Below are 26,658 nucleotides of genomic sequence, written 5' to 3'. Positions count from 1 at the left end.
ATGTATTCATGATTTCAACAATGTGCTATTCTTTTAGCTATCAACTGCAATGGAATTGGCGATTCTTTCCCTTTTTTCAAATGTCAAAAACCACAGTTTCCTGAATGGATCTAGACTAGAGGAAGGCTCAGAGAAATCACAGAAGTGTTAAATTAAAATCTCTATGAGAACAAGGTCTAAAATCTTTTTCACTGTTGTGTCCTCAAAGCTTGGCATATGATAAACGCTCAATGAATATTTATGTGAGTCTTCTGAGAAAGAACGAATTAATGAATGACACTCATTAAGTCAATAAGAATGAATTAGTGAATGCCTTCTCTCTAATCAAAGGTCGCTTTTTGCACCTGATCTCACAGATCCTCACATACCACATCGCTCAACCTGAAACTTTTAACACATCTTTCTGTGACCTGTATCAATTGGGTCTGCAGATCTCTGAAAAATCTTCCCCCAGATCACACCTTTCATTGCCACTAAGCTTTCAGCATGAAGGTTTCTTCTCTGAAACCTGAAAGAGTCACTGGGGTTTCAATCCAGAGATGCAATTCTACATCTCCAAAGTAGAATGGCATTACCCATCTATGGTCCTCCAATACCCAAGCCAATCAGTCAACCTGGTTCTGCCATGTAACCAGATGGAGAGGTCACAGACACTGGAAGATGACTCTCCCCTTCCTCCTTGAGGTACCCAGGTGGACCATAACTATTTGTCCCTATTCCTAAGTAACCCAGACAGCCCCTTCCTTCTGTGCCAAGAGTAGAAAACACCAGGCCTCACTCTGCCCAGAGACCTTCAAGAGTCCGAGACATCTGAGTCCCACTGTGCTGAGAGACAAAAGTCAATAATGCAATTCTGCTTCAAGTTGCTACCATAGCCAGACATGGGGTCACTCTGGGGGACTAGAAACTACCAAAACAGGGTCAAAGGTGAAAGAGAAAACATGAACAAGTAAAACCACAACGTTTAAACATATGTTTTCACTAGTCGGCATGCTGTGAAGACTTTTCAAAGCTTTAAATCCCTTCACCTCTTTAATGTCTATTTGTGAGATAAAACAAGTGTGAACAAAGTCAATCCTCTTGGCTCCCAGGTAGGCACAGCCCAGTTCTTAGCTCCTAGGAGGCTTCTGGGCTAAGGCTCCACTCTACTTGGACTGTACTATCAGGCCCCCAAAACGGGGGGGAGCTGCTAGGGAAGGACTGATTTCCATTTCAAACTGCATTCTGGTACTTTGTACTCCAGCACCATTGGTCGATCAATATTTAATGCTTGGAGATTCTGACTCTGCGGGAGTCATGTCAGGGGACCTTGGGAGCCAATCTGCTTGAGCTTCTGAGTGATAATTATTCATGGGCTCCTGCCTCTTGCTCTTTCTCTCGCACGGTCCCACTCTGCAGACTCAGTGCCTTATTCAGTCTTCTCTCTCGCTCTCTCCGCTGCTGTAGCTGGACCCTTCGCCTTCTCCACCGCTCAGCATCTGCACATCCCTACAATGGCTAAAACAGCAATGGGTAAGGCATCGCGCCTCGTTCTCCCTCGGCTCGACCTGGAGCCCACCTCTCACCTTCTCTCTTAGAGTTTTGAAGGCATTCAGAGATATTTTATAGAGAAAAAGACGTTAAGGGTAAAACAGGAACCGGGAAGGACGAAGGCAGTTCTGGGGGTTTGGGAAGGGCAAAGAGGGTGTCTATGGAAATCTAAAACTAAAATTTTCTTTTGAAAGGTAGAAGCAGGTAAGTTGCCCTCCCATGGGTAGAGAATTTATTCTGTTTCCATGTTTAAAATTAGGGCTCAATCGTGGGGGGTGGGGGGAGCTACCTTTACTGTTTGCCTTAAATGGGGTTAAGGGACATTTTGGAAAGTGCTTTGTAACATCCTTTATTTCTTCTCTAGTTAAAAAAAGAAAATGGGGAAGAGGAGGGCAAGGTGAGGGAAAGAAAAAACAGAATGCGAAGTCAAATCGGTCCCTTCTAGGCTGTTTGAAAGATGGGTGGAGACTGGGGGGGGTGGGGGACGGGTGGAGAACGGGGCAAATTTTATGGTATTGTCTCGTCGGAGAAACCGCTAGTCCTGGGGCGCGGTGCGGGGAGGTTAGGGCGGGGGTGGGGGTGCTACGCTCCTTTGTTTTAGGGAAAGGGAGGGGAAGGAAAGAGGAAGTCGGGGAGGGCTTGGAGGGCGCGGGTGGGCAGCTGCAGGGGCGGGGAAGCGCGCGGTGGGGAGGGGTGGAGGGACAGCGGTTTCGAAGGCACTGGGGTGGGGTTTCTTTGTGTGAGGACGAGCGGTCCCAGGGGGAGGCACCTGCAGCGCTGGGCGCACAATGCGGACGGCCCCACCCTGTGCGAAGCCGCGCCGGCGCCCTCACTCCTCCCCGCTGCGGGGTGCAGCAGCATCAGCCGAAAGAGGGCCGGGTGGGGAACGCAGCGCGACGCCCAGGAGCCCAGCCCAGGAGGGACAGCAGGGCCACGCCCCGCGCTTCGCGCTCCTGACTCCCAGCCTCGGTTTCCGAAACAGACCCGACCATTGCCCCAGCCTTCCCGACCCTGGCCTCATTGTTCCGTTTTACAGAGAGAGGAGGGAAAAAGTGGGTTAACATTTTTCTTTTCAAAACCACATAGGGTGGCTAGACATTGACGCCGATGAAGGCTTCTTTGAACTCATTGATCATTTTGGGTAAAAGCTTCGGGAACCTAGGTGTGTGTAGATATAATCATAATACAGACCCAAGAGAGGCCAACTTCTTAAATTGAGCCACGCGAAATACCCGTCTTGTAGGTCAAACAGGGCCGAAAAATGGCAATTTTCATAGGCTCAACCTGTATCAGAGGAACAGTCCAGACACAGAGATCCCCCACCGGTCGTGCGCCTCTAGTGTCCCACGGTTCTGGCGCTCGGTGGCCCCGGGGGTGGACAGGCAGGGAGGGACCCGAGGTCTGGTGGCTGCTGGAAGCACCCCTCCCCCGGGACCCGGTGCTGGTTGCGGAGAAGGGAAAAAGCGATGGACAGGGCTCTCTCTGCACAGCTCCGCCCTGCCCCACCCTTTCCGTGGTGCTGGGAAGACCTCGGGCTCCGAGGCTTGGCAAGGAAACGGAGCTGGGGAAAGGCTGTTGAACGGTCTGCAGTCCTAGAGCCCCTTTTTGCAGCCCCGCAGTCCAGAACAGCCCAAACACCCCTCGAGATGCGCAGGCACCCGGCTTTGCTCTGGGTCCTGGCGCCGAGCCCCTCCCAGCCCGGAGGGTGGCTCTGCAGAAAAGCTGGCTCGAGCCCCGCCCGGCCACACAAAGGCGCGGCTCCACCCCAGCCGGCCGCAAGACCGCAGAGGTGACCCCTGCCCAGGGGTGCGGGAAGGGTTTTTCTCTTCTCGCTCTCCCCCAGCCTCGGAGCTCAGGCACTTTCCCCTAGCTGAAACCCTCGGCCCACGCGCGGTTCTCTATTATTTCCCGGGACGAAGACCCTTTGGAGAGTCTAGGAGGACCCTCACTAATCCAGCGGGGCGCGGCTCGGCCCCACCCCTCCCAGCTGCGACCTAGACCAGTCAGCCGCTGGCCGGATGGGGGCGCACTGGGCGAGCCGGCGCGTGGAGCGCTGCCAGCCCTGCAGAGCCCAGCGCCGCGCCCTGTACTCCCCTCCCCAGAGCTGGGCGCTCGCCCCCGCGGGTGCAGCCCGGGAGACCGGTTTCTGCGCAGTGTCCTGAGCTACCCCCGCTTCGCACAGTTCGCGGTTCACCCGCAAGTCCAGAAAGGTTCTCAGAATGAGGGACGATCTCGCTTTGCGCTCTGCACCCCCACCAAGAGGTTTCTGCTGCAGGAGGGCGGCTACAAACTCATCATTATCAATATTACTTTAAATCATTATCATTATAATATTATTATTATTTCATGACTCAACGGCCTTATGTGTTCAAAAGGTTCAAGTGATTGAATTTGATTAAGGATTATTAACCTTTGTTGCACTCACTTTTCTTCCTTCTACTCCTCCCTGCCTTCTCCCCCACCCCTTAAAAAAAGAGTTTTTTGTCCTGTTGTTCATTTTACATTATAAAGCGAATGTATTTTCAATCCCTGTCCGGATCACGTATGTTCATGTGGGTCGGATATTACGTGCAGGTGCTTACTAAGAGTAGGATTTGTGTGCCAAAGATTGCTGGAAAATTCTCCGCACATAATTGTTACTGCAATGGGTAAAATTATACATATACAATTAAGAGGTTATGATTTTCACTGTATATTCCATAAGGTTATATCTATCAATATATAAATACAGGTTATGCAAAAAAATTTTAACTGTTTTTTTTTCTTTTTCTTTTTCTTTTGAAACTGATCTTCCAATTGCTGATTCTTGATACAGTCTCAATTCTGCACAGAAACCTGGATCTTGAAATGGTAGCCACTATCCCATTAATAAAAATCCCACCCATAATATGACAATGCAAGGGTCCCTTCTGCCATGAATAAGCTGTATTTGCAAAACATGAAAAGAAGTACAACCTCCGCAATATTAAAATCACGGATTTTGACATCGTTTCAGTTGCAAAGCCTAATCAATTAATCACCAGGGCGGGTGCTTTTTCCTGATTCATTAAACAATTATTCAGCATGATTGTACTAGGTGCATATAGAATTCCCCATTATCTTCTCCAATGAAGTGGGCGCCTTCTAAATGGATATATAAATAACCAGAAGTGGAAAAATGAGGATTTGGTCAGGCTTTCAAGATAAAACTAAAAAAGAAACAGCAGTACCTTATCAATTAATGATATATGTGATTAATACCTGTTGAGTAAGCTGAGCCTGCAATAAGCATTATGTGACCCAGTGTATTCCTAATACACATGGCTAGTATGAGGGTACAAATTAAAATACCTGGTGATATTTGTCTAGACATGATAAAATTCTCTGAAAGTACATTTTGAAATAATGAATAATTAAGATTGAATGGTTTTTAACATTAAAATCTGGAATTTTGCTCAGTCACAATTCGCAATGGTTTTGTGAAGTAATTTGTAGTAAATTATTCCATCCTCAGGGGGAGGGGAGTAGTTTTATTGTTAGAACAATTGCCTCTGCTCTTAATCATTAACATTTTTAGCAGGATTTTATTTGTTGCACTAAAAACACGTTTGCTCACTTTGGGGATTTTTTAATTATTAATGGATAGATTCTGGAATAAGCATTCAATCGTGTGGCCCAGTATGTCTTCTATCAAATAACCCGTTCTCTGTGATGAAAAGGCTGCAAGAGGTTACATTTTACCCAGATTCAAGAGTGCCCTTCAGCTGTTTCCGAGTGCCAGAAAGCTGATTCACACAATAAGATAGTTTTCCTGCCTACACTTTAGGATCGAAATAGTTATTTAATTCTGTGAATATCTAGTAGTTGCTATCATCCAGAATTTTAGGTTAAATCTGTATAGTTAAAAATGAACTGGGAGATGAATCGATTACATATTTAACTGAGCATTTTCCTCATTAATGAATCCAGACCATCTTTAGGAAAATTCCTGATTTAGCGATCAGCACTGTTTTTTACTCCAACTGAACAGAACTGACTTATATGCCCTATTCCCCTGCAATAGCTCCTTGCTCACAAGCCTGGATGAAGCTGGCCCAAAGCTACTTGCTTTGGGTGTGGCTGCTCCCAAGCTGCTGATACCTAATTCCAGCTCACATCAATTTCCTATTGGTTCTTGGGACAATACACACTATTCTGTTGTCTCAGGGTCTGTGACCTTATATGCAAATGCAAGACATCTGTCAGACAAAAAGAAAAGACCAAGTCAGAGAACTGAGGCTAGTTCTCTTTCCTACTTCTCTCAATTGGAAAACCTTGGAGTCCACATTACCTTTCACCCCACTAGAGGGCAATCAAGTTCTCTTAAGAAATAGATGATTGATTTGTGTGTGTGTGTGTGTGTGTGTGTGTGTGTGTTTATTTTTGAGACAGACAGAGACAGCGGACAAGCAGGGGAGGGGCAGAGAGAGAGAGAGACACAATACCTAAGGAGACTCCGGGCTCTGAGCTGTCAGCACAGAGCCCGACACAGGGCTTGAACTCACAAATGGTGAGATCATGACCTGAGCAGAAGTCAGATGCCTTACCAACTGAGCCACCCAGGCACCCCTGATTTTTTTTAACCCAGTTTCAAATGCTATTTAACAAAATCTTTTTTTTTTTTAATCTGGAACATTCAGTTGCTTGTTCAATAAATTAATGGCATACTTTACCCTAGTGGATGAAAAGAGTTTGCTCACCGTTTCAAGGAGACCTACTTGGAAGTAGGTGTAGACCCTGGTTAGTTATTCTGTTACGATTTTACTTTCTAGTTTCATTACCTTGCTGTTACATCACTTATGTTACTTTTGGGAGTTTGTAGTGGATGAATGGTAGAAAATAGTGGTAATAGCAAAATTATTTAGGAAGAGAATGTTTTAATGTTTGAATAAAGGAATAAATTAAACAAAAACATTATTTACTTATTCATTTGTTTAAAATGTGCTTCAGATGTTGTGGACACACCTGAATGTCAATGTCCACCTTCAGGGAGCCTGCAGGCTAGCAGTTAAAACGTAGACACAAAGTGATATCTGAGGAGAGGTACCAAAAACAAGCAGAAACTAATTTTTAGGATCATCAAAAGTGGATTTTTTTTCATGTTTGCATTGGCAAGGATTTTTTTTCTCTTATGTTTCATGAAACTATAATCCATCTGTAAAATATTTAATAGTTTCATATTACTGTGTTCTGCTAATTTTAATCTGCATATGAATTACCTGTGATTTGCATTAAAATGCAAATTCTGATCCAGAAGGTCTCATTGAGGCCAGACATTCTGCATTCCTAACAAACTACCAGATGATGCTGATTCTAACCACCAAACATACCAGATTTAGAAGTAGAGAACTGTGATATACATGTTCCTCCCACAATAAGCTTTGATATTAGGTCTTAATATTTTCAAATGCATGGCAATCCTTACAAAATATTTCGTTTCCATACTCATTCTTTTAGGGATTGTATACCTCTGGGAGTTATGTGTTCTCTGTCATCACCTTCTCTTAATTGGATTTTTAAAAATATATTCATATTGTAGCACTCAGCAGAAGACCTTCAAGAGAAAGGTGGAAAATGAGAATTTGGCTCTGTGTGTGTATCTAACACAAAATGAATATGGCTTGTGGCACAGTTGGGAAGATGACAAATCAATATTGCTAGCTTACTATTATTAGCAAAACAATGTGCAGAACAAGAAGTTCAACACACAACCTTTTAGTTATGGGATAATCTAAAAGTCTGTAACCCGTTTGCCATATAGCTAATTTGCTAGAAATACTCACATATTGTAGAAATTAAAACAGAAGATGAAACAGTACTAAAATTGCTTTTCAACATATCCCATACTTATTACTTACCCAATTGAATTTCTTTCTGGATAGCACATCAGAAAATTATTAATAATTTAGTGAGTGTGGGTGCATCATTGGAAACAGATTACACATGTGTTTTCTCCTTACTTAAGCCAATAAAGGGCTTCCATTATTTGATGCTATTCAATAAAGTCAACCCAGAGGGAAAAAAATGGTCTTTGAAGAATACTATCAAAAATACCATATGTCAGTCCTCCCATGCAGTGGGTGGCTGACCATGCAAACATTACCACATTTCTGGAAATGCAACCTGAAAAATTATACTACATAAAATATCTCCAGTTAGAAATACAACATTTCCCAAATAGGGCACTAAAAGCATAGTCCCAAATAGAACTGGCCACAAAGTTGGTAGGATATACTGTTAGTCAACACAAAGTTGGATTAAGCCTCAAGGTTATCCCTTCCTTTGTTGTTGTTGTTGTTGTTGCTGTTGTTCATTAACAGGTTTTTCTCTGCCATTGTTTTCTTTCAAGATTCATTTTTCTGGCGTAGACCTAAACCTTATAGAGTGTCTATGAGAAATGACTTTTATTTATTGATTTGACCCTTATGTAGCATATATAACAGGCTAGGAACTAAGCACTTTGCACATATTAGTGATGTTAATCATCCAATAATCCTAAAAAGTAGGTACTTTTACAGATGAGGAAACTGAGGCACAGACAGATAAAGTGATTTTCACCCAAGGTCACACAGTTAGATACAGAATTTGAGCCCGGGGCCATCTGGTTCCAGAATCTGTCCTTTTAACCAGTACTAGCCACTCTTATATGCTCCGTGGCAGAAGTGTTCCCACCATGGAGGTCAAACCTGTGAAACCTCCATTTTGTCTAACAACCCTGAGATGCTCTTATCCTTTGCTAGCACAGACACACTTTGAAGAGGAAATACATTCAACCTGATGATTACTTTTAAGACCTGGCCCGGGATTCATTAAGAATAATTGCCATGAGGGGCGCCTGGGTGGCGCAGTCGGTTGAGCGTCCGACTTCAGCCAGGTCACGATCTTGCGGTCCTGTGTGAGTTCGAGCCCCGCGTCAGGCTCTGGGCTGATGGCTCAGAGCCTGGAGCCTGTTTCCGATTCTGTGTCTTCCTCTCTCTCTGCCCCTCCCCCGTTCATGCTCTGTCTCTCTCTGTCCCAAAAATAAATAAACGTTGAAAAAAAAATTAAAAAAAAAAGAATAATTGCCATGATTTAGGCTTTGAGGGAAAAAAAGCTCTGAGGGGGTATAATGTATGGAACACATGGCTGTCTGAAGGCTCAGCTAAGAAATCAGCAGGGACTTTGGGTGGGGACACAACAGGATGACCAGGTCTGGGGGGGGGAAACAAACAAACAAACAAAAAAATCTTGACTTAATGTAATCAATATCATTATGGCTATCGCATTTTAAAATGGGCCCTTACCTCCTTCCATAAACACCAGATATTTAACTTCAATATTTTGTTTTATGAAACAAATCTAGAACTAAAGGAGATATACAACCCAGGCATCCACAGTTAGTATAATCATTAGATGTTCTCCAAGACTCTTCATCTTATTACGTCAAAAGCAAGCAAGCAGGAGGAAGGCTCTGAATCCCTTGTGAAACATTGCTAATTATCTTTTAATAAAGGAATCAGGTCCTGTCATTTGTCAAGGAGACATTTGCAGTAGTAAAACCTGTGTTTATATAACCCATTTTTATTAACCATGATTAAAGATAACATTTTGTGTACATTTGTTCTCACAAAACACTTTTATGTGAATATAAAGGTTAATTAATGCATTTCAGCAATCATTTTGCTAGTCATCTGGAAATATAGCTTCTCTAGGAGTTGTACTTAAGAGAAGCAGCCATACCTTAGACTATAAAACCATAACAAAAATTTTAAGATTTTTCTCACTTGCTGGGCCCCTGGGTAGCTCAGTCAGTTGGGCATCTATCTGACTTTGGCTCAGGTCATGATCTCACATCACAGCTCATGGGCTCTAGCCCCGTGTCAGGCTGTGCGCTGACAGCTCAGAGCCTGGAGCCTGCTTTGGATTCTGTGTCTCCCAATTGCTCTACCCTTCCCCCACTCATACTCTGTCTCTCTCTGTCTCAAAAATAAACATTTTTAAAAAAAATTTTTTTTAAAGATTTTTCACACTCACAATTTTGTTGGCCTCCAGATTAAAATATTTAATATTTGGAAAAATTACAAAATTCAAAAAGGTTGACCAGAAGTAGATAATTTTAGTGTAGTACCTTAAAATAATATTGTCTGGGACTGATTTTTTTTTTTAACCAAAATCATAAAGCAATGCCTGTAAAAGTGCTTATTTAACAGTTATTCTTTTAGAATAATTGTACTTTCGATGTCAGAGTTTGTACATCATCCACAGCACAAGTAATTATGTAATTACAAACAATAGATCATCAGAATAAAAAAAAACAATAGATCATCAGAATATGAATCTGTTAGTCTTTCAGTTTTTCAGTGGTAAGTCTTTATATCAGGATAAAAAGACATGGATGAAATTTATCTAAACCTAGTTCCACAAATACTCACACAAGAGAGCATTTTAAACTTTACATTTTTATTAGCACTCTACTCCCTCTTTAGGGAATTTTTTTTTCCTATAAACTGCAGCCACAGTTTGATTTCCATTCAGCAAAACCACTCACAGTAAACCTAACGATAATCTTCTAGTTCAGGCTTCCTAGTAGATAGAAGCCTAATGCACATGACAAAGCTCAACTTAACAAGATATTGACTGTTGCAACACTGGGACCCGAAAATTTCATCAAAACGTTACTTGCTAGTGACTCTACTTGCTAGAGTCACTTCCAGACTCTCACAGGGAGGGGCGCTAAGCTAGTCAGGCAGTTGAGCTGACACTAGAGTTTCTGAAGCCTCCTTGGGAACTCTGCTTCCAGACATGTTGTCTTTATGACTGCAAAGTTCTTTTTTATTCCCAATACCAATATCTACTGTGTTATTTAAATCTTGGCAGCTTTATCTGAGAAGTGCCAGTTAGCATCCTTCTCATTATCCTCATTCAAACACATGAAAAATTATGAGTCAATTCTAGTCTTTTGATGCACAGATTACATGATCCAAGACTCCTGTCACTTGAAAATCCTCATTCTACTTCAGACTCACTTTTTCCTTTTATATTAAAACAACAACAACAACAACAAAAGAGCAGACAGACACAGAAGATTGAAAATGTAAAGTGTTCAAAAGAAAAGTTAGATGGCATGATCTATGTTGGACCTTGTAGTTCTTAGAAAATATTTACTTGCTGTATCCTTCTTAATCTTCATATAGTCCCTATGAAATGGGAATAGTATACATGTTGCTCTGTTTAAAATGAATAAATTTAAGCTCAAAAGAATTTACTGGGTCTAGTTCATATGTGTAAGCTTCAGGCCATATACATATACATTTTATATATAAAATATAAATGTACATATATATTATATATATGTAAAATGTGTATATATATGATTATAATGGTGTAATGTGTAACATATAATATGTGTAATATATATCATAATTTAATATGTGTGATATATATTACATATTATATATAATATATTATTATAATGATTTTTTGATAAAAAATAAAACTAATAAAGTTTAGCACTTAGTCCTGTAAGTCCTATAATCAAATATGTCCTGTAATCAAAGATGCATATGTGAGGGAAGTCACACACTAAACATATTTGTCTTTAGTCCAATGTCGTTAATAGTTAATGGCAAGATTTACTAAAGTAAAATAGATTCAAGCACCAATTCTCCTCTGAAGCCTATGCCAAGTATTGTGAGAATAGAAATGAACATGATTCTCATGCTTGGGGAATTTAGTCTTTTGAAGAAGACAAAATTCTGTACTTACAAAAAAGTTGAATACCAATAGTAGTAACTTAAACCATCACTGGAAGCCTCCACCACTTTTAAGTTTATTTATTTACTTTGAGAGAGAGAGAGAGAGAGAGAGAGTATAAGCAGGGGAGGCAACAGAAAGAGAGAGAGAAAGAATCCCAAGCAGGCTCCACTGTCAGCTCAGAGCCCAATGTGGGGCTCGAACTCTTGAGCCATGAGCTCAAGACCTGAGCTGAAATCAAGAGTCCCAACGTTCAACCTACTGAGCCACCCAGCTGCCCCTGGAAGTCTCCACCACTTTAATAATTTTGTTATACTACCCTACAATTATTACAAGACAGTACATAATTATACACAAAGAACATCAGTTAGGAAGTACTGTGATCTACCCAAAGGACAAAATTAAAATATTTAACTAATCTGCTCTATCAACCAGACCAGCCAGGAAATCCCTTAGCTAAAATGTTTCTCAAATTTTACTGAGCATCAGCAGCACTTGGGAACTTCAGATCCCACCCCCAGAAGTTCTGATTCTGTGGGTCTGAGGTGGGTCTCCTTAATTTGCATTTCTAACAAGCTTCTGGGTGGTGCTGATGCTTCTGGTCCAGAACCACACTTGGATTAAACCTAATGTCAGTGACCAGTGAGGTATCTGAAGCAGTGGGGGAAGAAGCATGGCCCTCTGGTGTGAGTTCCCTCCTCTGACCAGCTCAGCAAAGGGGACCCAAAAGAATAGAAGACTTAAGCCCCAACAGCTCCACCCGTGTCCACATGCTGCTGGTGCTGCATTGCAGGAAGAGGCCAGAAGCAGGATCCTGATGCCCTGAGCTCTAGTCTTTACTCTCTCAGCTAACCAACTTTGGTCAGGTCACTTTTTCTCTCTCTGCCTCTACTGCAGCATCTGTACTGCCTTGTCTGTTTCAGAGGGTCCTTTTCAGAACCAAGGAAGCAAACGTGAAAGTGATAGGTACCTGTCAAGTACTCTGTAAATATAACCCATTGCATTTTTTTGTCATTAAATAGAATGAGTGGATATTTTACTCGTCAAGATACCAATGCACATTTAGAATGAGTAACAAGGAAACGAGGAGTGAAGAAACTGAGACTTTTGTTTTTTGAAAAATACTTTCTAAATAATAAATTGAAATAAAATGTTGAGTGATTTGCTTGGACAGCAGTATTGGATATTTTGAGGGGCTTGTGCTTAGGTTTCATCCAAGATTCTTCTTTAGAATTCTTAAGTGAGCATTGGCTGAGAAGCAGCAACTAAGTCACCCGAAGTTTAATTTATTACAGTCCCCAACCCAAGGGAACGGTGGTAAGTAGTGACCCAGGATGGTACCCTCAAGCTAAGAGGGCTGCTGGGCAAAGCAGGGGTGCCCCTGCAAAGAGAAATAGAAAATGTGAGAGGGTTGACAAGGAAAAGGTAACACTTAGTACAGACTTTTCTGCTGGTTCCATGATTGCCCCTTGCCAGCACCACCTTGACCTTCTCTACCCTCTGAGTCTAAGTCTTCCCTCTTGAGCAGCTATACAAGCAGGCCCACCTTAGACAAAGCAACCCAAGCCCAGATGTTCAGGTGTGCTGAAAGCTTGGTTTAAAGCTGCCTCCAAAAGTTAAAAACAAAAAGGAAAAGCTCTGTGTAATAGGAGAAAGCAACTTGTCATGAAACTTAAAAGAGTGCAAAATGCTATGAAAATTTAAAACAGTAATATAAATTCCCCCTTCACCCCCCCCCCCCGCCCCAAAAAAAGCTTAGGTCAAGAATGTTGCTGTTATGTGTAAGAGTGCATTCTGGAAGATTAGAAGTGGGTTTTATATTAGATGGACATAGTTTTGAACCCTGCCCCACTCGTCATTATCAGATACTCCTTGTGCAAATTATCATTTCTATACCACAGTTTTCTCAGTTATGAATGGGGAAAATGATACCACTTAAATCACACAGTCGTTATGAGGATTAACTAATCAATTGAATATCCAGCACTTTTAATAAAAAAAAATTAATCTCCATCCAAGACTCCCTGAACAGATGATGGAAATATTAAATAAAAATAACCGTTTAAAGTAAACATCTAAATTCTTGGACTTTGTAAATTTCCACATGTAGTAACAAATCTACTAGAAATTACTTGGAATTTAAGAAATGATCACTACTCAGTAATTCTTTGTGACAGAGGGAGAGCTGATATATTTATGATGCAGCTGCCAGTATAGTATATCTCCAAAAGCAAATCCATTCTGGGGAACATGCCAGAATTAAAAGTACACTTCTCTTGCATTTATTTCTCATTTTATGTTTCACTGTCCTATTTCATATCTCATCCTACTTCAAATACATATAAAATATCAAAAAAAAATGACTCTTCTTGCCTGCCCAGTAAGGTTCATCTACATAAGATGTCACATTCCATAGAAATAAAAACTGATTCCAGAAACATTAAGATGTAAAAGTCTACACTGAGGTCTCTTAAAGGGCAGGAAAGGGGGGGATTATATGACATAACACACACACACACACACACACACACACACACACCAGACACACAGAGTCTCTTGTCCTTACATTCTTATTAAACCATCAATTTCATCTGAACCCCATCACTCCCCATCACTGGGCTGTTGCAAAATCCTTCACACCTGATTCTCTAGTCTTCTCCCTACCTGGCACTCTCCTGACCTATTACTGCCATTTCCAACACCCTTCTTCCAATTAGACCTTTTCTTTCAGAGATAACTCCAGGAGCTTTTCTCTCTGGATCAATTTAGTCTCCCTCTTCTCCTTCCATTAATAGATAAGTACAACAAAGACACGAGAGCCAAACAATATGAACATAGTATTCCTTAAATGACTGCGGTGGTACAAGGCTATGAATACGTAGAGTTTCATATTATTCTTCAATCATTCATGACAGTAACACCTTTTCAGTCAGTAGTGTTTCAGGTACCAGTCATTATAAATGTAGAGGATGTTAGCAGAATGTAATGACTAGAATAAAGAAACTAAGAAATCAAATTAACATTCGTTGGGTTTCTGACTTTACAAAGGCTTAGTTAATAATTGACTACCAATCTAAAAGATCATTTAAATATTTTGCCTCTAAAACTTAATATAAATGTGTGGTATATAAACTTGCAACTGTATTTATGACATAACTGAGAACATGATAGAAATAAATGCTTCCATTTATAAGTGCTACAGAGGTCTTTTTCAAACTAGATTCTGTTGATTATAGCAATCTCCATTTCTCCATTCTTTCTCACAAACATAGAATAATGACAAAGGAGGAGCTTTACATGAAAGCATTAAAATAACATAAGTCCTTACAAGCTCATAATACAATGTGCAAGTTCATTGCACAGGGTAGGAAAGTTCAGTTTTAAAGAAAATGTAGGCATTTCCTCATTAAAAAAAAAAAAAAAAAATTCTAGCTAGGTTCTGAAATACCTAGCCAAAACACAAGGTGGAGAGAAAAGAACTGCATCTCTCCTATCAACCAAAAACTTGGCTTGGAAAAAAAGAAAAAAGTTTTGTAGTAGAACAAATAAAAGAAAATGAAACTCAATATTTAGGATGAAAATTTTTTCCAAGTGGAAGAAATACTGAATTAGGGAGCTTTGAAAGAATTAGATTTCAAATTTTGAAATTTTTCTTAAAATGAAACCTTAAAATGGTGCTCCCAGTTGCAGCCTGTATTGGTCACAAATTGCAGTATGTGTTACAACATATCCTAGAGAAGAAATGCAGAAAAGTGTAACTTGAGAAAAACACTGGACTTTGTGCCCTGCCTGCCTGGCCAAATGAAAGCTCACCCATCTAAATACAAAGGGAAGCTGTCGCTCATGAAAAATAAACAACAAATAACGAATAACCCTGAAGTTCTTCTATCCAGAAAACTGCATGTTTTATCACTTCTGATAAATTTTAGAAGTGAGTGGGGAATATGTATTATATAGGGTAGTCAGCTAAGAAGTCAAGTAGGATTTCTCAGAATTGCTTCTGGGAAAGGATTTGTACTCCTTGAAACAAGTAACAGTAGGTTTCTCAAGTCAACCTCCAGTCCAGCTTTTCTTGATCTTTCCTTCCGGTGAAGTCTTCGAACAGATTTCCTGTCTCCTAGTGTATGGCCGTTTATCACCAAATAGCACCTTCTGCTATCACCTACTTTGTCATTTATTGTTCCCTTACTATGCATGAGCCACCCACACGTCACATGTCCTCCCAGTGCTCTTTTTCCTCAATTTTTATGGCAACCCTCAAGCAGGTTTCATTATCCCCACCTGACAAGGAAGGAAAGTAGAAGCCAAGGAAGTTCAGTGACTTGCTCTGTAGTGCAAACATTCAGGGCAGATCTAGGTTTCAAATCTAGCGCTCACTTCACTGCACTCTGGCTTCCTCATCATGAGCTGTTCTTACTTTGTTTTGCTGCAGACACTTCTTTGTCTTAGATCCAACTATATTGAGGGCTGTTTTTTAGTACACAATTATGTTTCACTCACTTTGTCTCCCCTGTAATCACCTCTGTGGCTGACAATAATAATACTACTATTGTCTAACATGCATTGAATACTTTGTCAGATTCTGTGACTATGCCGAACACTTTACAAAGGGTATTATCATTCCCATTTCCACAGGTGAGAAAGGGAGAGAGAAAAAGTCACACACAGCCAATAGGTGGTGGGTCAGGATTTAAGACAAATCAGTCCAATCCCAGAGTTCAGCTGGTTAACCACTATGTCTCTCCTGGACATCGTAGGACCTCTGTGTTCGTTGACTCGATGACATAAGGATGAACTAAGAGAAGCTGGCAGAATTGTACCAAATAAGGTTCCACAACATCTCACTATAGCCAAGCCCAGTAAAGCTTCAAAAGGTCACTCAAAGAATAAAGATTAATTTGCAGAAGACTCATCTTCAGTAACAATATCATATCAGTACAGCATTTCAGTTTCTTAACACATACCTAATTCAATCCTCACAAAAATATCCTGTCTCCATTTTGTGGATAAATAAGCTTCTGTTCAGGTTTAATAAATTGTCTAAGGTTGAAAAGATCCTGAGCTAGAGCATAAGTCTTCAGCTCCTATTCATATTCTTCCCATGGGGGAGGTGGGGGGAAGCAACACAGCATATAAATGTAGAGGAAACATTGACCTCTTTTTCTCCTTGAATAGAGAGAGTTGATTACCTGCTATTGTGAAGGATAAAGGTGGTGGAGCTTTCTTAAATTCTGCCAGGAAACTACACAATTATGGTTGTACCACTCACTAGTGCCATTTGAAACTATCCACATAGCTATAGCTAGGGCTGTAGGGAGAAAAGCAACCAACTTCAAGTATGCAGAAACACCAGTCTGTAGCAGAAAATGAAGCTAATGAATTTAGTGGGGAGAACAGTTGAGCTCAGTGTGGCTCTAACATCTGGGCTCTTAACTCCCACTCTATACCTGGTTTCAGTGGGAAAGCCAGCTGGGCCACTGACTGATTCAAGTATCCTTTGCAGCTGATGAACAGCCCCACCCTGCTCAGCAACCCATGGATAAGTGTTTACAGCCCATCTTCTAACAGCTATATGCACTCCTACATGTGGGGGGAAATACAGAAAACATTAAATGATAAGTGTTTACAGCCCACCTTCTAACAGCTATATGCACTGTTACATGTGGGGGGAAATACAGAAAACGTTAAATGATAAGTGTTTACAGCCCACCTTCTAACAGCTGTATGTACTCCTACATGGTGGCGGGGGGGTGGAATACAGAAAACATTAAATGAGACACCTTCCCTCATCCTCAAAAAAATTTAAATATAGTTGGTAAGAAATAATTAGCAGCAAACAAACAGGCAAATAAGGGCCAACCTCTGTGAAACAAGACAGGAGAATGATTGTCTTTGAAAGAAGAAACTCAAAGGCCCTAGAGATGGAAACCATTAGGCTTGATTCACTTCTGTTTTTAGGAAGGTACAAACCCAGCCTTACAGAATTGCATGAGTCACAACTGTTGGAGACATTTCTGAATTGGCACCACATCCTAGGACACAGATCTGTCCTGCTGTATTATTACTTGGCAAGTGTTTTGAAGATGTGAGCAATATTCCCAACCACAAGTCTACTCTTTTATGAATAATGTTCAGGCAGAATAAGTCTATAGAAAATAAACCATCAAATAAAATCAACATGATGCCTTTGCATATTATGTATCACCACGTTGTGATTTTCAAAATAACATCAGCAACTTATGCCAAAATCCAATCCACATTTGTCTATACAGACCAAACACTTGATTCCCTTTTCACCTTCAGTTTTTTAGTATTTATCACCAAATCATGTGGTATTTTCTGCCATAAATAAATAAATAACTGCATAAGTTATTCCAATCTCATTCAATCAGTATAGCAACATGTAATCTTCTTAACATCTTAAGATGAGTGTTACGAATTCAAAAGGAGTTCTAGCTGGTATCCAAAAAGTTTAGCTTGTGTGCACCATTTATTCTGGCTAATGTTATACATATTGAAAGCCAAACTGAATCTTGTAGTATGTGGAAAAGTGAAATTTTCCCTAATGGTTTGAGAGTTTGAAACTTAAAACATGAATTGCTTTATGAAGCGTGTTCTATGTTATACTATTTTATGTAATATAAATATTTATTATGAAATGCCAAAATTTGAAAAAAGGAAAAATTTTGCAAAGTAGAAATATCAAGAGCAAGTTTTCCTTTTCTTTAAAATGTAATACCTTAAAATAATCTGTTTAAAAAACATCAGTACAGAAAATGCTTACTGCAGAAAATGCAAAAAAAAAAGATGAATCTGTATGTAATGAGAAAGTTACTCTATTTAAAGACAAAATTTGCTAAATTCGTAGAATCCAAAAATTCCAGAGCTTAGAGCTATTAATTGTAGATGCGGAAAAGGTCCAAATTGCTTAAAGGACTTGCTCAAGGTCTTAAAAAACCTGAAGTTCTAAGAAGATCGTAAAGGCCCTGTGATGCAGTCACCATGTCAATGCTTATTTTCCTAGCTCTCACATGGGATTAGTTCAGATTTGTGTCACTACACAAGATCATAGTTTCACTTGAAAGAGTCTCAATCCATTTCATAATTTTTTAGAGTAAAAGGACAATCCATTGTTCCTGACAATTTTGTAACTGGAAGGAACTCCAGAAGTAATAACAGTACACCTATTGCAACAAGTACCATACATCCCAAGAACTTTGTGTCCGTACCTGAGGCTGTCGTCTTCACATGAAGTGAAATTTGCTTCCCAAGAGAAGCTAAATTGTGTGGCCATCTTTGAAGGGCTGTTCCCAAGTGCTCTGAAAGAGGAGATTAAAGATTTCCCAAGTCTGGGGTGAGGGGCAGGGGTTAGAGTGGAGAACTAGGAACTGCCACAATGCAAAATAAATGCTTTTTAAAGAAAGACACTGATTTTTTTGTAAAGTCCACCATCACTTCCATTTATGACACCCCTTTCCCACCTCTGTTTTCCATTCTGTCCCTGCCACCAACATCGCCCCACCATCTCTCACCCCCACAGGGGACCTTCAAAGAAATAAAGGTTATTAGATCTGGTTAGATCTCATTAGAAATGAGAATAACATTAAATGATTTAGGAGCACGTGGTGGCTCAGTCAGTTAAGCCTCCAACTCTTGATATTTGCTCAGGCCATGAGCTTAACACTTGTGAGATCAATCCCTGCATCAGGCTCTGTACTGACATGGAGCCTGCTTGGAATTCTCTCTCCCTCTTTCTCTGCCCTTCAGCTATGTTCTCTCTCTCTCTCTCTCTTTCCCTCCCTCCCTCCCTCCCTCAAAAACAAACAAAAATGATTAGATGATTTCAATGATTTCAAGGCTTCCTTCCAGTTCTAAAATTCTGTGGCTGGTGATTCCAATTGCATTAGACTAAGTTGTCTTTTACATTTTAATCCTGTTTGTAGCAGTGGTGACACAAACTGACTGTGCATTGCAGAGGCTTCAGACACCTATGTACTTGCTTTGTATGTTGCTTTACGTGCCCTGCAGAAAATTATTACTAATTCAAGTTCTAGTATACAATCTGATGAATCCTATTTCAGAAAATGAGCCTTTACGTGGCAGAACTTGAGGAAGTAGCATTCAATTTCCAAAACGAAAAAGCCATTTTCATCACACAGCTAGATTAACCTGAACGGTTTCTTCCATGCTATTTGGCTGCCTTGGAAAAGGGGACTGAAGATCATCATGCTGTGGAAACTGTAACATTAAGATGCTTCGTTTTCATCTCAAAGGCTCTGTTACTCTCACAAATTCCCAGAGGCACCCAAGAATAATATCACTATAATAATTTTTTTTTAATATCAGGTAGTTCTAAACCTGAGGCACATACTGTTGCATTTTACAAAATTTCATTAAATGAGACCCTGGAATTCTCATTACATTTTTGGAAGCAAGCAAAACGACTGCTCTTCCTACATGAGATTTTTGTGGACTTTGCCTGAAATGGTTACTTTCTGTTAGTTATTTATGTGCCATTCATTTCCTACGAAAACATTTAGGAATACTAGTATAAAGTATAGATTGTATACTATCCAGATAAGGATTCTATCCAGCGAAACCTTAAGAAATATTATGTGGCAATAACACCAAGCTAAAATAACTTTTATTCTCAGTTGATGCTAGTAACTATTCTCAGTACTATGTATTTTGTAAGACATACTCAGAAATAAAACTGCAATAGGGAGCTTTTCAAATGCAGAGAAACTTCACACTATTCCAAGAAAGTACAAGTTTACATAGAAACTCTTCAAGAAATACGCTTTCATCTTTTAGCAAGTTTTCAGACTGAGAGAAGAATTAAATCAAGATTAATTTATAGGGCTTGTCACACAAATTGCTGTTGAGTCTCTGCTTAATCCTACTGTGTTTTCATACAGTGTTTTATATAAATTAACGTATTCCAATATATGAAGATGAACAACCCCGTCTTGTGACTGATATATAGGATTTCCTTTGAATTCATTTTCTGTGTCCTCATTTATGTAAACCACTGGTCCATTCGAGGGGAAAGCCAACTGGCCCATTAACAGAGGTAAAGTCATCTGAATCTTATATGACAGGTTTTTTGTGGGTTTTTTTTTTTTTGCAGTTGTGATAACAGATTTGCATTTTTCCATTTCTGAAAGTTCTTGCTTTCACTGAGAACATAATAAGTAATTTACTGTATTTGTAGTTTTGTACCACTTTATTCAATGCAAAGACACAAGTCATGGACTTCATTCTAAATCCATATGAAATAGAAGCAAGGACTTCTTTTTCTGGAGAAAGGTCACACATTACAACAAAGTGAAGAAGGAAGCTAACATCCTTATCATTGATAACCAAAACATTATTTATTCTAGAAATTGAGCCCACAAATGCAATAATTAGTCTGCATAGGCACTGTGATCTTTGCTGAATTAGAAATGAATGAAAATGTTTTTCTAGTCTTCCACCAAAAATATTAAGAAGTAATGGGGAGTGATTTAAATTACTTAGGTGCCACATTAAGCAATTATGGAGACACAATTCAGGTCATGGCAGCCTCAAATGACAGCTGCATCCGGCTCAGGAGACTACAGGGCAGGGAAGAGTCATTCCTATGTGAGAACTGTACTTAGCCAGATGGACCAACTCTCCTGAGTGTCTGAGATGGCTTTCTGTCATTTAAGTGCCAATCAATCGAGCTATCATTTTAAGCTTATTCATATAACCTGGCCATGTTGAGGGCTTAAAAAATATATCTTTTAGTACTCAAAATTAGCTTGGTAAGAAAGTCTTGAAATATAAACAGAATAAAGTGCTTTCATTACTCCTATAAACCAGTGTAGTTTTATCTCCATGTAGCACTATAAGAATTTCTTTCATTAGAGAGAGGAAAAAAAAGGACCAAACCCTGCACGATAAGTAGGATTCTTATTAAACTCAGCCAGAGCTGTAACTGGAATGAGGGTAAGGTAAGGTCTCAGATTGGTACAATTTACTGCTCTTATTACAGTCTTGATCACAAGGACTGATTCATGTCTTCCAATTTCTTTTCCTTGTCACAATTGTTTTGCCAAGAATCAACTGAATTGAAATTTAAGAACCTCCTATGTTTCTGTACAGCCCAGTGATGGGTTGTACAGCTTTGACCTTAAATGTCCCCTAATTTGATTTGATACCTATTCCTGCAGAAAAAGTATGCTGTATCAGCTGATCAAACATTAATCTTTCAAACCCTCCTTGGTCATTATATCTTAGGAAGCCATAATTTGGGGGGTGGGGGAGCGGTAGGTAGAATGAATATAGACTGAATCCATTTCTGTACCAAGCCAATTAGCATTACATCATCATAGCAGAAATATCTAGAACATTATCTCATATCAGTGATCTTCTGGGATGTTAAAATAGATCTTCAAAAATGTGAGATTTATTTTTTCATTTAAATGTTGAATCTTAAATTACATTTTCATCAACCATATTCATCAACCTTTTTTTAAGGTCCAAATTCAAGCTAATGTACTATATACAAGTGTTTTAAATAAAGTCCTTTTAGTCTGTTTCATCTTTCAAGAAGCAAATCACAGTGGTAGAGTTCCCAAAAGTATTTCTAAATGGGATGACAGATTTGACTTTTAAAAAATAATCTGACCTCAGTCTCTAGGATCCCAAAGCAATCGAACTACCAAATGCAATACACACACACACACACACACACACACACACACGATATGGTCAAAATCAAGTTAAAAGGAGGATGAAGAGTTTAATTTATGACCTGGAAAAGAAAGGTACCAGAAACAGAGCTGGAAGCTTACTGATTCTGATCTATGTAAAGATTATGTATTTAGAAGAGTAGGGAAATAATTATATATGTGTGTTTGTCTATTTCATATTTCACTAAATAAACATAACCTTTCTGCTGCTTTAATCTAATCTAATCCAAGATCTAATCTGACCATGAAATCTCTAGTATTGATCATATTGTTCTCCTTGATGCTCTTTGTTCCTCAAAGGAAAAAATACTCTTCAGATTCACATACACACATACACAAAGGAAAAAGAAAAAATAGAGAAAACTTGGTAGTTGTCTGCCAAAATAAATCACTCTTAAAATATTCAATAACTGAATCATGGGAATCTACTCCCAAAGCCAAGAGCACACTATATACACTGTATGTTAGCTAACTTGACAATAAATTATATTTAAAAAAATATTCAAAGGAGCTTTTTCCTTAAAATACCTAGGTAACTACCACTTGCTCCACTTGCCTCATTAGCTGTGATACGAATGTTAAAGATATATTCAGTCGTATAAGAATATATACACTCAGAGATCCTTTTGAGAAACTGTTCCTGAGTTTTCTAGCCATCTCTGCACCAACATTTACTATCCAAGCAAAACACACAAGTGAGAAAAAGTTATACTTTCTTTCTGTAAATCTCTATCCTGAATTTATAGTCATGGAGTCAATAAGTCACACGTGGGAATTAATTAAAGAATAAATGCCAAAGAAAAATGGGAAGAGAAAAAAATCTTGGATTCTTTATTTTAAAAGTGGGTAGTAGTAATATACATCATTTTCTTGTCAAGCACAATTTGTAGATGGCCAAGATGTGTGTAACGCGTCTGAACAAATTGTTGGAGGAAGTAAAGAGCATTAAAAGCAGGACACATAGAGTCAGACAGACCTACATTCAAACTGAACTCCACGCTTTATGATCAGTTGGATGTTGGGCAAGTTACTCCACTTCTCTGCATCTTTTTCTTTCATCTGTAAGTCTAGTCTAATTATAATACCTTCTCATAGCATTATTCAGATGATTGAATGAGAAAATTCATGCAAATATCTTAGCCCAGAGCCTGATATATTGTTTGTGCTCAATAAACAGCAGCTGTTACCATTATTCACAGTTCCTTGTAGCCATTTGGAAGAATGGAAAACAATGTTCAAAAATCATTAGGTCACATGGATATTGCAATAGAACCGTTATACATCATATGGGTTACATTTTAAATGAATTCACTAGACAAATGCACAAACTTGCACACATTAATAGTTAATAGCAAATGCGACCAACTATGAGAAAAATTATATGGAATTACCTGTTGCCTCCCACATCCTTACAAACATGCTTACAATTCTACTTCGTGTTGGGATGTAGTGAAAAAATTAATATATGCCGAGTTCCATATCAATTTAAAGTATGAAATATCAGGGGCGCCTGGGTGGCGCAGTCGGTTAAGCATCCGACTTCAGCCAGGTCACGATCTCGCGGTCCGTGAGTTCGAGCCCCGCGTCGGGCTCTGGGCTGATGGCTCAGAGCCTGGAGCCTGTTTCCAATTCTGTGTCTCCCTCTCTCTCTGCCCCTCCCCCATTCATGCTCTGTCTCTCTCTGTCCCAAAAATAAATAAATGTTAAAAAAAAATTTTTTTTAAGTATGAAATATCAATAGTGAAATGTTATTAGCACATTTCTAATAGCCTTCGCATTTGCTTGGGATTTTTCATTGTTGGTAAAAGACGGTTATCCAAATTACATATATTTCAACCCACACTCTATATTCTGCTAGGCCAACTCATTTTACTGGGCTCAGTTTTAGTGACACTTGGAAAGCTTCCCCGACCACCCAACCACAAGGATTTCTTGCTCTCTTCCCTCTACCCTTGGTTCCAAATACAGTTATTATTTACTGTCCATTCTTCTTTCCTAAAGTCTCTTGGATCTTCCCTTTCTTTTTCCGTTGCCATTTCCTACTGTTTTCTTAAGCCACGCCACATTTCCTGCTGAACTTCACTCAGTTGTATCTTAAGTGTATCCCTTGGTAACAGATCTTTCCTGTATAAAATGGCTAGATAAATCTAGTAAGACGCTTTCATCAGGTCACCCTCCCTTTCAAAATGTTCAATGGCTCCCTATTGCTAAGATCATTGTGATGGCCAAATTCTAAGAGTGAAAGAAGAGATTTTTAATGGCTTCAACCAGGACTTCCAGCTAACTCACTCATTTTCATCTCCGTGCCTCTCAAACTTCCCCACAAAAAATATTCCTAAGAGTGGACTCAAACCTGATGCTTGAGCTTAAATTTCTTTTAAGTAACCTGTTTAAAATTCATGATATTCTGACGTTCTAGTTAAAAAATATAACTGTGTTTGCTTTAATGTGAACATATTTTAAGTCACCTCCCTCCCTTGCTTTCCTCAACACTGTTCAGTCCTTACAATCCAGGTCCTTTTGCTGTGGTTGCTGTATAAAATACAAGTCACCCAATTAAATTTGAATTCCAGAAAAAGCAAGGAATGGTTTTTAGTGTGTCCCATGCAATTTTTGGATTAAAACTTAACTGGGCTTCCTGTATTTTTACTTGAGAAATCCGGTAATCCTAACTGTAAATCCATTTCCTGCCACTCTCCCCATGGCACCAGGGCTTTGAGATTCTTCTGAATTTCTAATACAAATCACCTGTGCCTCCCCCCACACCCTATTTTCCCCATGATCTCTGTTTTTATCCATACACTCCATATTTTTATATCCAGATACCCCACTTCCCAGATGCAAAAGCTTCTTGAGAATGAGGATACTATTATATCTCTTTGTGATTCCATAATGCCTCACAGAAACTCCTGATGATTTATGGTCATCAATGGTGACCATAAATGCTTGTTAATGGAGAGATCGACTTAAAATCAATAAGCAATAGCCAACACTATTTATTAAGAAATAGCTTTCTGGGAGCGCCTGGGTGGTTCAGTCAATTAAGTGTCCGACTTCGGCTCAGGTCATGATCTCATGGTTCGTGGGTTTGAGTCCCGCATCGGGCTCTGTGCAGACAGCTCGGAGCCTGGAGCCTGCTTTGGATTCTTTCTCTCCCTCTCTCTCTGCCCCTCCCCCTCTCATGCCCTGTCTCTCTCTCTGGGTCTCTCAAAAATAAATAAACATTTTTTTAAAAATAAAAACAATAGCTTTCTTTTTTTTAAACAATTGCTTTCTGTTCCATCCAGACCTGTGCTGTGAAATTTTTCATACATAAGTAAAATGTAGCATTTGCCCTCTAAGAACCTATAGTTCTGTAAACAAAAATTACACATCAAAAAGTAGTAGTGAATGACCCTAGACAATATAGAATCACGTAAAACAGTATATAATCAAGTACAGCCAACTAAAGGCAATAGGAGATCAATGTGGGTAGCACCCCCCGAGCGAGGGAAACGCTGGGAGGGAAGATCTGAATTGGGATTGAAACTTTGGCAAGAATTTAGATGAGAGGAGAGGATTAGGAAGGGCAATGCCACCTGGGGGAAAGTTTGGGAAACTGCACCCAGTGAAGAGGAAACTTCTGCCTTTACTGCAGAGCAACAGTCAAGAGTTGTTTGGGTTGTAGCTGCAACTGGTTTTAAGCAGCTCCCTAGGATTCAGAGCAACTATATGAGTGAGAATCTAAGCAATGGCTGCTACTGGGTAGGTTCATGCCATGTAGAGTAAAGAATAAATCCAAACCAGCAATAAATACAATGTAAAGGAGCGCCTGGGTGGCTCAGTCTGTTAAGCATCCCACTCTTGATTTTGGCTCGGGTCATGATCTCTGGGTTCATGAGATTGAGCCTCACATCAGGCTCAGCACAGAGCCTGCTTGGGATTCTCTTTCCCTCTGTCTCTGTCCCTCCCCTGCTCACTCTCTCTGTCTCTCTCAAAATAAAAGAACTTATGTAAAGAGTCTCTTAAGTAATCACCCACAAAGGTCAATGGGGTTTTGTCCCCAGATCACGTAGCAGAGGAAAGAAGAAACTTTTTATCAATCATGGTTATCATACATTACACATAGGGCTTTAAAGTATTGGCCCCTGACAACTTTTATATCCCCTGCCTTTATTAAATTATCAAGCTTAAGAGAGCAGTGGCTTTACTGAAAATTATTGAATTTTGTTCACAAGAAACTGAAGACAGTTATTGAGGAGTATTTTTTTTCAGTGGGAATTCCTATTCTCCTATAGCTTTAATCAGTTACTACTCTATGAGAAGGAAAATCTTTTATTTTATTTCTATTCTTTGGTTGGCCCTCCCTAATAAAGTTGGTATCTTTAACATATGCTCCTAATATGAGCTTAATTTTGCAAATTACTCTCGATGCCATATTGCTTTATCTTACAAAAAGGCACAGCCTATGAAAACTTGCTGGTTTGGGTTTTATTCTTCATGGAATTGAATGTATTAAATCATCAAATGTTTCTATCCAAAAGAAACTGTGGGGTACACTGAGCATCCATGTAAAGACCTGCTTGGACCTTCATAAGTGACATAATTTCATTAACTAAATAGACAAAAAAGATGAAGAAACATAGTTTTTGCCTTCTAAAGTTCCAAAGGCATCTGATAA

The 26,658-nt window shown here is 39.6% G+C and overlaps 1 protein-coding gene across 1 annotated transcript in view; it reads left to right on the top strand.

Annotated features, from left to right (window-relative positions):
* The first annotated feature begins 1,286 nt into the window (after positions 1-1,286).
* The window catches only part of STMN2 (stathmin 2), a 47,278-nt gene continuing 21,906 nt past the window's right edge, over positions 1,287-26,658 (top strand). Inside the window, exon 1 of the mRNA XM_040487536.1 lies at positions 1,287-1,512. Coding sequence (XP_040343470.1) covers positions 1,494-1,512 — 19 coding nt within the window. The 5' untranslated portion in view covers positions 1,287-1,493. The remainder of the gene's footprint in view (positions 1,513-26,658) is intronic.

This window comes from Herpailurus yagouaroundi, unplaced genomic scaffold (assembly GCF_014898765.1).
Source record: "Herpailurus yagouaroundi ecotype Mexico unplaced genomic scaffold, PumYag 165, whole genome shotgun sequence".
Classification (NCBI taxonomy): Eukaryota; Metazoa; Chordata; class Mammalia; order Carnivora; family Felidae; genus Herpailurus; species Herpailurus yagouaroundi.
The sequence above is the reverse complement of the archived record's forward strand: the minus strand, read 5'-3'. Positions and strand labels throughout refer to the sequence as shown.